This window comes from Peromyscus californicus, unplaced genomic scaffold (assembly GCF_007827085.1).
Source record: "Peromyscus californicus insignis strain IS unplaced genomic scaffold, ASM782708v3 Scaffold_6__1_contigs__length_162567912, whole genome shotgun sequence".
NCBI classification, from domain to species: Eukaryota; Metazoa; Chordata; class Mammalia; order Rodentia; family Cricetidae; genus Peromyscus; species Peromyscus californicus.
This window is the reverse complement of record NW_026294584.1, coordinates 137,830,101-137,843,149: the sequence shown is the minus strand read 5'-3', so window position 1 is coordinate 137,843,149 and position 13,049 is coordinate 137,830,101. Positions and strand designations below refer to the sequence as shown.

General features: G+C 40.9%; 1 protein-coding gene across 1 annotated transcript; it reads right to left on the bottom strand.

Moving 5' to 3' along the window:
- Nucleotides 1-2,641: 2,641 nt before the first annotated feature.
- Nucleotides 2,642-5,141, bottom strand: LOC128099750 (C-type lectin domain family 4 member A-like; the record flags this gene model as incomplete). Its single annotated transcript, XM_052721570.1, has 3 exons — nucleotides 2,642-2,783; nucleotides 3,965-4,077; nucleotides 4,983-5,141. Coding segments are annotated over 3 exons (414 nt in total), but the record flags the coding sequence as incomplete, so codon positions are not given.
- Between the last annotated feature and the right edge of the window lie 7,908 nt (nucleotides 5,142-13,049).

The window sequence follows — 13,049 nt, the reverse complement described above, 5'->3', positions numbered from 1 at the left end:
TTCTCATTTGCGTATGTCCTAAGGATCTGGCTGTGGGTCACAATAATTCTGTTCTGCTTCTTTCCACATTTACCATTTGGGAGCCAGGATCACAGAGAATCACAGCTTCTTGTAAGTTGAATGTAGAGTAGCCTCCTGTATTTAGAGAATCAGATTCATTCTCATCCTATGGGCCAGTGAAAGTGACCTGGACACAGCAGCCAATTGGAGTTAACAACATACTCTATAAAAAGGAACATGGGTCAAAGGCTTTGAAACAGTCCTTTTACAGAGGAGTATGAAAGTACTTGGGAATCAAGTACTATACCTAATCAAGTAGTATCTACACTTAATCCCTTTACTGTGTACTCAGGATATGTATGTTATTGGGTTTCAAAATGGAACATTAGCCCCGTCAGCAGAAAAGAGGTACTATTGCAACACAAGCATGAAATACTAAAACTTGTTGGAGAGATGGCTCAGTGGTTAAGAGCACTGGCTGCTCTTCCAAAGGTCCCGAGTTCAATTCCCAGCAACTATATGGTGGCTCACAACCATCTCTAGTGGGATATGATGCCCTGTTGTGGCAGGATGTCATACATGCAGATAGAGCACTTCACATATATAAATAAAATACTCAAATTGTGCTTTACTTATCTCTGGTATTGAAGTAAATTAGTGTCACGTGGGTTGAGTGTTAGGTGTCTGTCATATACACCATGGGGTCTCTCAGGAAGCAGTGAGGGAGTGCCTGGGACAGTGATGGTGCACATTCTCCTGTTCACCTACATCTGCAGTCATATCATGTAGACACCTGATCTGTCGAAGAAAGATTTTCTCTGGACTTCTAACCCGGTCATGGGAGGTTACCTCTCTAATTCTGTGGAATCCCTAGAGCTATTGGGAAATCTATTTTATCATGGTAGGTGATGGAGCTTTATGCTGCTCAGTTCTTTCACAGTTCATGCTAACAAGACGATTCATGGTGGGAGCTCATTATTTCAGAAACACTGACCATGTGATTAAAGTGTGAAGCTTTTGAGCCATGAGATGCTCACGCTGGCAGGGAAGTGATGCTGAAGGCTGAGTTCACTCTCTTATCAACCAAACACTCACACCTATACAATGAACTCTGGTAAATCTCTGAGCAGCAGAGCTCAGATGAGTGCCCCCTGGTTGGCCTGTTCTGTATACTGCCACTCATTAACATTCTGGGAAGGAGATGCATCCATGGGGTCTATGGAAGTTCCCTTTATGGGACCCTCTGACCTCACCTGATATGTCCCTCACTTTAGATCTGCTTTGTATCTTTCTACATAACAAAACTATAATCCTAATAGAACAGAATCGTTAGTTCAGTGTGTCATCCTAGCAGCTCATAAACCTGCAGGTATCATGGGATCCTGGGACTCTGCAGACAGTTGACTTGAAGTAATGGCACCCTGGGTACTCCTGATGGAGCTACCAGAACAGCCATAAGAAACACTTTAGGGATGATTAACAAAATACAGGCAAGATCATACATCACATCAGAGAAGAGTTGTTAAATTTTCTAAAGAGTGATAGTGGTATTGTTTTGTTGTGCAATGAAAATTTCAGATGATGAATACTGAAATATTGCCTGAAGTGTTATGTATCAAACTAGCTCTCAAGTGCCCTATCAAATAACATGTACATATATATGCATACTCAAATATATATATAATATATATAATTATCAAAATGTCAACAATCATTACTACAGATGGTAGTTATAGGAGTATTGATGATATCATCCCTCAAATTCTGTTTCAAATTATTCATGATAAGAAGTTGAAAAGGCTTCCAAAGTGTTAAGTGGCATTCAGGCTTCCATGGTACATGGGGGTCTGCTCAGTGTCCATCCACAGGGCAAAGGCTGTTGAGGAAGGTCATCCAGCCCAGGATCAGCCACCATTAGAGGCCCATATCAGCCTCACGGCACCCACAGCACCTGACACACTAGCCATGGGGACCAAGTTCCTTAAGGTCTCTGGTAGTGCAGGTATTGGGAGACATGAGAAAATGCTGATGGAAGGGCACAAACTGCCAGAGCAAGTGTGAGTAAGCACTGAGGATCAAAGTGACAATAGGTAACAATGTCACCCTGTCTGTCTGAATTTGCTTAAGAAGATCTTAAATGTTCTACACCACACACACACACAAAACAGACAACTAAATTAGGTAATAGAGGGTGCAGTTCACCTGATTGTGGTAGCCATCATAATACATTTCCATATCAAGTCAAGACGGAGTAATGCAAATATACATGATTTATTTGTCAAGTATACATCAATAAATCCAAATACAGAGGAACAAAGACAGAAATAGGTGGGTAGAGGGTCCACACCATACAATTCTATGATCAAATGAGACTTTAGGAATCTAAGGATGGACAGAGAAGCTGGAGTGCTTCTGCATATGCACAAAGGATCCTGTGGAGTCTCTGGTATATGGGAAATTCTGATTATATAAAGAGTAATGAATGAATAAATAAGTACATATGGGGACAGGTATTATCATATGTAAAACTGTTGGCTGCCTACCTAAATTTCTATGGTCATCTCTTCCACAAGAAGGTCTTTCCAGGTGTCTATGTAATGCTGGATAAAAATGCAATCCATGTCCATGGAGAAGGCTTGATTCATAAGTATATTTTCTTCATCTGCCAAACTGACTTCTGTTTATCATTGCAATGGATAGCATTCCAGTCCCAACTAGAATATGGATGATTTGTTATAACACATTGTTCATCTTCACTGTTGCGGTCACCTGAGTGCCAGAACCTGGAAGGGAGGAAAGAGCATCAGGGTGTTTCCCACAGTGATGCTGGGAAAGAGAAAACAAGAGTAAGTAAGCCTGAGGATGCGGTGGGAATTTGTGGAAATCAGATTCAGGTGTGTACAAATCAACCGTTCTCCACCACCCATGCCTGACATGGCTGTGGAAAATGGGCCGTGGTACTCAATGATCTCTTTGTTTGTTACCTAACTGTTCTCCTAGAACACATCCCAGAGGCTACTTCATCCCTAGGTCTTGGTACCTGGCGACAGTCATTCAATGTGCTTATTTATTGCTGAAAAGGTCTCTCCTTATTCTCATGTTTTAATATAAGTTTTTTTTTCCACTTTAGAGCAGTCTTAGTTTAGAGACTGGAGAACTACTTAAAATATCTAGATAGTCGACTTATTTCTGACATCTAGGACAAGTGCCTTACTATCCTAGATTTCTACCTGTCTCCTCTGAAGACTGAAAATGAGAATAACATCACTACCTGTTTCTAACAACAGAAATCAGGATAGAATGTTGGAACATACTAAGATATTAGAGTTTATAAATACTTATATAAGTACAACACATAACAATATCAGAATGTGGGCTTTTGATTTAAGAGAAATAATCAGTTATGATCTTGATAATAATTTTTATTGTAACACTATAAATGAAAACTGGAGAGATGGCTCAGACATTAAGAGTACTTGCTGCTTTTCCAGAAAATGTGAGAGTTCTGTTCCCAGCACCCATATTGGCATGATCATATCACCTGTAATGTCAGCTCCAGGGGATCCAACAACCTCTTCTGGGCTCAACGGGCACCCACATACACATGGCACACACTCACAGAGAGACACAGATATACACACAAATAAAAATAATTAAATCCTATTGTTAAATATAGAGATGGACTGAAAACATAATGAAACCCACCATGGTGTAGCACCTTGGTTGGGTGCCCTGGGTACTTATCATGCTTCACTCTTCAAACTCAATTTCCTCATCTCTCCTGAGAATATCAGTAACATGTGTCTCACAGGACTCTTTGATGAGGAAATGGGGATAAAAGTAACTCCATCCCCAGCACTCACACCAGGAGTGAGCTGTTTTAATTTCATAACCAACAGGTGGAACACCCTAAATCTTCTCATGCTCCAGGACCCAGGACTCCTCTAGGTAACTCTGGACTCACGTGGCACTTTCATTGTATGGTGTCTGATCAACCCATCGCCACTGTCGGTGACCTGAATCTGAAAGCCCAATATAATAAGCAGCTTTAGGATCCAGGATCTTGGTGATGAAATCCTAAGAGAAAAGAAAAGTACAGCATTCAGCCTGGATGGAGTGTTTCTTTTCCTGTTATTGAATTTTTATAAGATCTTTAAAAAATTATTTTAACTACACAAAATTATAGTGTTTTATACGATGCACCTATGGAAATACATAATAATCAAATCCTATTCATCTCTCTAGGCCCCTCAACAGTTTTCAAATTATAGACTAATACTCATTAACTATCATTTTAGAGGTACACTGTGATATTTTGACTGACTTTTTTTCTGGTCACACAGAGATCAGAAGACAAAGAAAGGATCAAGGAATACAAGAACCACCCCCACCCCCAGGAGTGCCATCTTCTCCAGCTGACCAGGACACAAAGTCATCACTCAGAGGCCTGATTTCCATCACGTCAGAAACGATCTCTGTTCATGATCATAATGAATTCTCATCTCAGACTCACTCCCCTCTTTTCTTCCCCAGCACCATTCTTGAAAGTTGTGCATGAGAGAATTTAGCAGATGTAAGCATTCTCCATTCATAACCTCAGATATGTTATTTCTGATGGTTGGCTGTGACTCTCCTGATTTGATCCCCTTTCCCTAGTCAGCTCTGCGCCCTCCTCTGTTAGGCAGTGGGTACTACAGGAAGCATTAGAGTGCTGAAATCACAAACTGGTCTTTCAAGCAGAAACACTTCATCCCTCCCTCCACCTCAGATGTTGCATTTCTGTTGCCATGGTTCCTTGCGGGTTGTTCAGCTTCACTGAAGCAGGGACAAGGTGTAGCATGCCAAGGCTGAAGCAACCTTTCCGGCTTCCTGATGGAAAGCCTTCTGCCACATCAGCAACACCCATGTCAACCAAACTCCCTCTTAGTAAAAAGAGGCAGACAGCAGGCCAGGCCCGGGCCCCACTCTCTCCCAGGATGCACCTGCTCTTCCTGGCTGTGGATCACCATCAGATGAGCACCCATGCTGGAGCACTTCTTCTCACTCTCTCTCCAAGATGCAGTGTCAATGTTAGGGAAGTTGCAGTGGGAATTAAATGGCTTCCAATCCTTTGAGTAACAGCTCCAGACTTTGTCTTTGGGGGAAGAAGGAAATGTAAGTTCAATGTCATAAAGTCATTTTAAAATCTGCTTGATGTGGAGACCACATGGATGCTGGGGTTCCGGACTTCTCCAGATACAATAAGGAGCCCCTCTCTGTCAGGTGCCAAGCAACCCTAGTCTTCCACTGTCAACACCAATGTCAGGGCCCCATTGTCCTACTGGGGTGCTGTCAGGAAAACAGAGTGTAAGGACACTCAGACACTGAGGACATAATGCCAAACAGTCTGGGTCTCCAAAGAATAGAACTCATCATACCAAGAACCAGAAAGTTCTCATATTAAATAAATATATACATATTTATACATGAAAACAATAGATACCATTAACCAAGGCAGCAAAATTTCAGTGTTGGCAGACAGATATTTTTAATTAGTGATGATAAAAGTGGTAATCCATATATTACAACAAGCAAGATAACAAAACTATAGGTTTATCTAAAAACTTTAAAATGCCCGTGATAGAAGTTTCAAGAAGAAAATAAAAACATTCTAGAAACAAGTTATCAGTGATCCCTCATGAAAGAAAAACTAAAATGAAACAGTAAAATAGTCTCATGTAAAGACCCTAAATGTCTATAGATGAATACAATCCTCATAGAAATTCTGAGATTCTTCATAAGATAAATACACAAAACAACCTCAAAAATCATATAGAAGGGCAAAAAAACCCTGGATAGTCAGAGCAACCCTGAAAGAAAAAGAATGATGTTGGAGGTATCACCAGAACTGAGTTTAGGCTACACTATAGAGCATGGTGCCACAACAAAAGCAGACACATTAATGAATGAATACAAAAGAGATCCACAAACATAAACACACACAGCTACTGTCACTGAAATTTTCACCAAAACTACATGTCAGCGAAAGATCGGCTCTTCAACAAATTGTACTGGGAAAACTAGGTACCAACATATAGAAGAATGAAATTAGATCCATAGCCATTCTGTGTAAAAACAGACTCTAAATGGATTAAACACCTTACTGTGAGGCCTGGAACCCTGAAATTGTTACAGAAAAAAAATAAAGACAAGAGATCAAGATGTAGGCATAGGCAAAGAGTCCCTGAATAGGACTTCTGGCTTCTTTACAGCAAAGGAGCCAATGAGTGAAGAGAGAGATCTGCTGAGAAAGGCAGTAAGCCCAGACAAGCTCAGATGGTCTAGGGAGACATGTGTTTCCCAAAAGGTCTGTTCACAAAGACAGTAAACAAACTGCCTATTTAGGGCCAGACGGTGTATTCCAAAGACACCTCAGTTACAGATGTCAAAGACAGTCGAGAATCTTTGCTTACTCAGGGCCAAAGTGATGGATAGCGTTAAGCACTCTCTTTCCTAAATCTCTGTAATACATGTTCACCTTCTGCCCTCCAGCTTAGTATATGGGAAAAACAAATTCTCTACTCAAATCTTGAGTAAATTACGTTTGTAGACACTGTAACCGAGAATGCAACAAGATCAATACACACACAGACACACACAGACACAGACACACACACACACACACACACACACACACACACACACACACACACACACACCCCACGCATGCAATTAAATAAACAGTTCAATTAACATACTAAGTTATAAGGTGGTTAGTGGTTCAGCAACAGCTACTAAATAAAATAACATTAAGAGGGGATGCACATGTAATATGGTATGCACTGCTTTGTGATCAATCCAATTTTGTCTGCTCTCTACAGTTTCATACCTAGTTCTCCATGTATCACTATACATGACTGCTATGGGATGGTCTGTATGGCAAATGTGTTGCTGATTGGTCAATAAATAAAACACTGATTGGCCATTGGCTAGGCAGGAAGTGTAGGCGGGACAAGGAGGAGAATAAAGCTGGGAAGTGGAAGGCTGAGTGAGAGAGACACTGCCAGCTGCCACAATGACAAACAGCATGTGAAGATGCCGGTAAGCCACGAGCCACGTGACAAGGTATAGATTTATAGAAATGGATTAATTAAGCTGTAAGAACAGTTAGCAAGAAGCCTGCCACGGCCATACAGTTTGTAACCAATACAAGTCTCTGTGTTTACTTGGTTGGGTCTGAGTGGCTGTGGGACTGGCAGGTGAGAGAGATTTGTCCTGACTGTGGGCCAGGCAGGAAAACTCTAGCTACACATGACAGTAATATGTACTTATATTTGCACATATTTTCCAAGCCTCCACATGCCCCAATGTCTATGACATTGCTGGCACACACAGGTTTAGGTGTCATCGGCTCCAAGCCTTTCTTAGCCCCCTGTGCTTACTTCTTACTGCTCACCTTCACAGCATTTCACATGCAATTTTTTAAAGCACTGGTTCACTTGACTATTCTCTAAATTTCCTGTGATTTGGAACTGTAGTTTTTCTGGACAGCCTGACATGCTCCCCAACATACAGTAAATGGATATTATTAATTATTGAATGACGAATTATAACATATACAAAAAAGGGTATGGTTTTCCATTTTTTATAAATTTGAAGGCCATTTAACAACGAAATCCACTCTTTTCTAAATTAGCTTTCAGGTCTCACACAATCTGGAACAAAAAATGAATGATTAGAAGAAAATCCATTGGAGCACTGTCCCTGGATTGCTCTGTCCATGTCTTCTAATCCCTCTACTCATTCCAAAATATAGATGTCTATGTGTCCAAATGCTGCTACTGAGGAAATATAGATTCATCCTCAGTACTCGAGCTTAACACAGATGCCCCAGGATTTCACTCTGTGACTTCAACAAACAAACACACCTGCTTCTCCAGTGAGAATGAATGACTTTTACAGAAGAGTTATTCTGAAACAGAGGGGAATTCCCAATGTCATCCATTCCTCCAGAGAGTGTCTGTCTCAGGTTTCTGGGCCACCATCTGTCTAATGAGTCCCTTTCCTTCTCTGTGTTTAATTCTCCCAGGGGCATACTTACTGATCAGAGCAACTAAGAAAAAGATTTTCAACAGCAGTAAAAATATTATGAATAAGGTGAGGAGCAACTTGGAGAATTTGTGACAACTTTCATGACTCATGGTCTTCTTTTGAGGAGCTGAAAGACAAACCAAATTCATGTCTTCAGCTCTGTTGCTTTTTCCTCTTCTTTCTCCTATTCGACTCTTTTTGTGCATGATAAACACTAAAACATGACGTTCAAAATAATAAAAAAATGCTAACAGAAAATATCAGATTAATTATAGAAACATTACAATTTGTACAAAATCACTCATTTCTGACACTCAGAATGATTGTTGTCAGTATTTCGGCAAAATATTTCCAACAAGTTTAAAGCTTTAACATATAAATGTATACTTTCCACAATTGGAACATCATAAACACTGATTTGTAACCATCATTTTTTTTTACATTATATCACAATTTCTTCCTTTATGATTTTTTTGTTTTATTTTTGAGACAGGGTCTTAGTATGTACCCCAGGCAGACTTTGAATGCATTATATAGTCCAAGCTGGCCTCAAACTCACAGGAAACACCATGTTTCTAACTCCTGAGTTTTGTGACTACAGACTTGTGCCAGCACATCTGGATGAACATTATTCTATATTATCATGTCTTCTTTATCAGTTTTATTATGATTGGATAGTATTTTATTATATACTTTTAAAGACATCCAGCTTGCTTCCAACTTCAAATATGCAATAGTCAAGAAGTCACATTTTGTGATAAAGTCACCACGTTTTTAGTCACCACTTCTAAAAGAGTTACAATACTTCCCAACCATGTATGAGGTCCTGGTTCTGTCCCCATCACAGAAGGGAGAGAGTGAAAGGAACTACTTAACACCTGGATGCCAACAGACTATGACATGTCACCGGATAGAGGGGAAAATCAGTATGTCATGGTTTAACACTGAAAAAATTGTTACACATATAAATGTGTGTTTATATGTAGAAAAGATACAATAACATGTATGGTGGGATTTTCTCTAGATGGTAAAAGACAACACCTTCCTTCTCCATTGTACAATCCCACAACCTTTCACATCTGTGTACAGGCAACACACTTGGTTGAGACTCCAGTGACCCAGAGACATGGCCAGAGGCTAACATCATCTTTGTCCTTTACATCATCACTAACTACGAGCAGCACAAAATGCTTTCTTACCTGGAGGAGAGTCTGCTTCCTTGTTGGAGGAATCAAATTTATTTTTGAGGTTCTTGCTAATATAAATGTTTTCTGAAAATCTTCCCCTGGCCTCAGAAGATGTGTGTCATCCCTTCTTTAAAATAGATCCTGAACAAGAAACAAATTATCCCAATAACAGCTAGAGATGAGAGGCAGTAACAGACAGCTGCCCTGATCATACACCATGAGGTCCAGTCCTCTGACCTGCAAAGGGAGAATCACAGGTGGAGAATACACCCAGGATCTTTATACAGTCATAGACATATGAAGAACTCAATGGGGGAGAGAAGAAAACAAGAAGGAATGAAAAAGAGGAACCAGGCCATTAGAGACGTCAAACTCCTCACAGAGTTGAGATTTTGACACTGGGTCTGAGCTGACCTCTACAATAAAGCCTCCATTTCCAGTCTTGTGCTGTGATTCCTACTCCTTCCTGGTCTCCATAGCTGCTTCTTGGCCTCTCTGAGGCTTTAACACCACACTCAAGTTGCCCCCATGAACAGAAGAGTTCCTCAAACCAAAGGTACCTAGTATACACCCTAGACTGTCCCACCTCATGGGGACAGTGTCTTCACCCTGCTCAGTCTGTAGAAACCACGACAGCTCTGTCTGAGGCCTGGATACTCCCCTAAACCTGCCTGAACTCTGACAGCCCAGTTCTTACACACTCCAGCAAGGATTTCCTCAATCTCTTGTAAGTCACTGAGTTCCCACCTTGTGTTTTGCACTCCCACATTCTGTACCTTGCCTGGTTCCTGAAATCCATGCTTTGTTTACCCTCTGTGAGGAACTTCTCCTCAGTCTGCTGAGTCCCCGGACCTCAAACAGACTTGCAGCTAACACTGCACTGGAGCCCACACTCACCTCCTTCAAGTGCTGAGGTGTCACACCAGGCTGTCCTTGAGAACCCTCTGCTCACTCACTCATTTAGGGTTCTGACTTCCCACAAGAAGTGGCCTCAAGCATGGATGCCTTCTCCCCCTGCTTCAGCTCAGAGGCTCTGCACCTGCCCACTCTCAGACACAGACCTTGTCACCTCTCATGCTCTGAAGTCTCACATTAGGCTGCTGCTTGTGGACTCTCTCCCCATTCAAGACACATTTCCCCTCACTGCTCAGGCTCCAATTCTGCTGTCAAGCCAGCCCTCTGCACAGACAGATCCTTGCTTCCCCACACCCCACCCTACCATGGACGCCTACCCTGCCTTGTCCTGTATAATGCTTTACTGGAAATTGCATTACTTAGTAAGGAAAGGGAAAATAGTATTTTTAAAAGATAGAAGAAGAACAAGAGAATTAGTAGTTCTTCATTATATGGTTTAGGGTCCCTGTGATACATGCATAGACACTCTCCCAACTGTAACCACTTATTCCAGAGTCTCTATCATCCAAACTCCTTATATGAAATTGAGTTTTAAAGTTACCTCTATCTCCCTAGGAAGATAATCACATTGTGCATGAATTATGTATACTGTGTCAACAACCATTCCAGTACCTAACTGGCTTACAACATCATACACTTATTTTTTAATCACATTTTATTTGTGATTAGGGTCTGCCTAAGAATGGCTAATTCTGCCTAGATCATTCTGTGCATTTCCTCATTCTGGAGCCAAGACCACAGAGTAGTTGAGTATGCAATGTACTCCGTTATTTAATATGGTGGTCAGGGCTAGTAATATAGCTTAGCAGGTATAGGTGTTTGCTACCAAGTCTGACAACCCAAGTTCAATCCCTGAATATAAGAGAGAAACATATCCTACAGGTTGTCCTAATGTCCATGTCCATCTCTACACACACACACACACACACACACACACACACACACACACACACACACACATAAATAATGTAGTGGTCATTAAAAAGTCACTCTTATAATACTGGTCAATGGCAGTCACTTGCACAAACCTATAAATAGGTAGAAAGCCAGACTACCTACACTGTAGGTCCCACAGGAAAATGTGTCAAAAGCATCGAAGTTTAATCCTTCCACAGAGAATTATGCAAACACACTTGATCAATTGTGCAAACTCCTTTGATCACTTTACAATATCTAGCTAAAGGACTGCTGACAGCATCCTCAAAAATGTGGTGTAAACAGCAAAAGAAACAATTAACAGGATGGAGAGAGAGCTTATAGGATAGGGGAAAAAAATCTTTTCCAAAAGGACTCATGAACTGAACAGAGAGTTCTCAAAGTATGAAATACAGATGGCCAATAGATACGTTAAAATGTATTCAAAATACTTAGCCATAAAGGAAATAAAAATTTGAACATTTTTGAGATTCCATCTCACACCAGTGAAAATGAAGTGGAGACAAGATTCCCTGGAAGAATCGTGGGCATATACCCAAAGGAATATCAATCATCCCACAAGGATTCTTGCTCAACTATATTCATAGAAATGTTATTCGTAATAGTTGGAACCTGGAAACACCCTAGCGACAGTGTAGCAGGAATCTTGAAAGTTCTTATTAATAAAATCAAACCCAGAGCCAAGTATTGGGGTGAACACTGGAAGATCAGAGAGACAGAGCAAGCCACAGCTTCCTCACCTGGCCAATTTTTCAGCTGTTCTTGTTTCCTCAGACTGGAAGCCTCTCAGTCCTCATCCAGAATGAATCTCAGCTGAACTGCTGCTAGAAGCCTGAAACCTTAACCAGCTAAAAGCTTCTAGTTTCTGGTCCTCATGCCTTATATACCTTTCTGCTTTCTACCATCACTCCCTGGGATTAAAGGCTCGTTTTCTGGGATTAAAGGTGTGAGTCACCATGCTTGGCTATATCCTTGAACAGATGGATTTCTGCCTCTGGAATGCTAGGATTAAAGGCATGTGCTACCACTGCCTATCCTAAGTATCTAGTGGCTTTTCTGTTCTCTGACCCCAGATAAGTTTATTAGGGTACACAATATTTTGGGGAACACAATACCATCACACGACAGGGTTTCTCCCATGATAGGATTTGGTACGACTTGGGCTTGTACATTCTGTAACAACCACTGTGAGTCCACATATTCAGGTGTCCTGCTGTATCCAAAAGACACTGTTTCCTTACAGTCATCCATCACATTTGGCTCTTAAACTTTCTGTTCCCTCTTCCACAATGTTCCCTGAGCTTTGTGGGGAAGGGAGTTGTGGTATATATATATGTCCCACTTAGGGTCGAGCATTCTGCTTATTCACTGTACCTTGGCTAGTTTTGGGTCTCGGTGTTAATCATCATTTACAGTAAATTGAAGCTTCTCAGGAGAAGGTTGATACATTGATAGAGGTTTAATGATAAGTCTTTAAGAGTAAGTATACTTTGTCACTTTAGCTAAAAAATAGTAATAGATTCTCCCCTATGGCCTATGATCTGCCTAGCCATAGGTTCTTAGCCTAGTAATGGTTTCAGGGGTGTGTTTCATCTTATGGAGCAAAACTTTAATCAGAGAGTTATTGGTTGCTGTCATGATGTTGCAGCCACTATTGCACCAGTGGACAAGTCTTGCCAGGTCAATCATAATTGTGGCTCCCAGGGTTCAGAGCTGGATAAGATTGATGACTACCCTTCTTCTCCGGTAGCATTGGTAGCACCTTCAAGCACTATGATAGCTTGATATTAGGGTTGAAGTTTCTAGGTCAATGACAACTTGATTTTTTATGTGATCTGCAGCAACAGGATCTTATAAAATTCTGGAGCATTACTCACAATAGCTAAGTTATAGAACAAACCTAGTTGTCCAACAGCAGAGGAATGGATAAACAAACTGTGG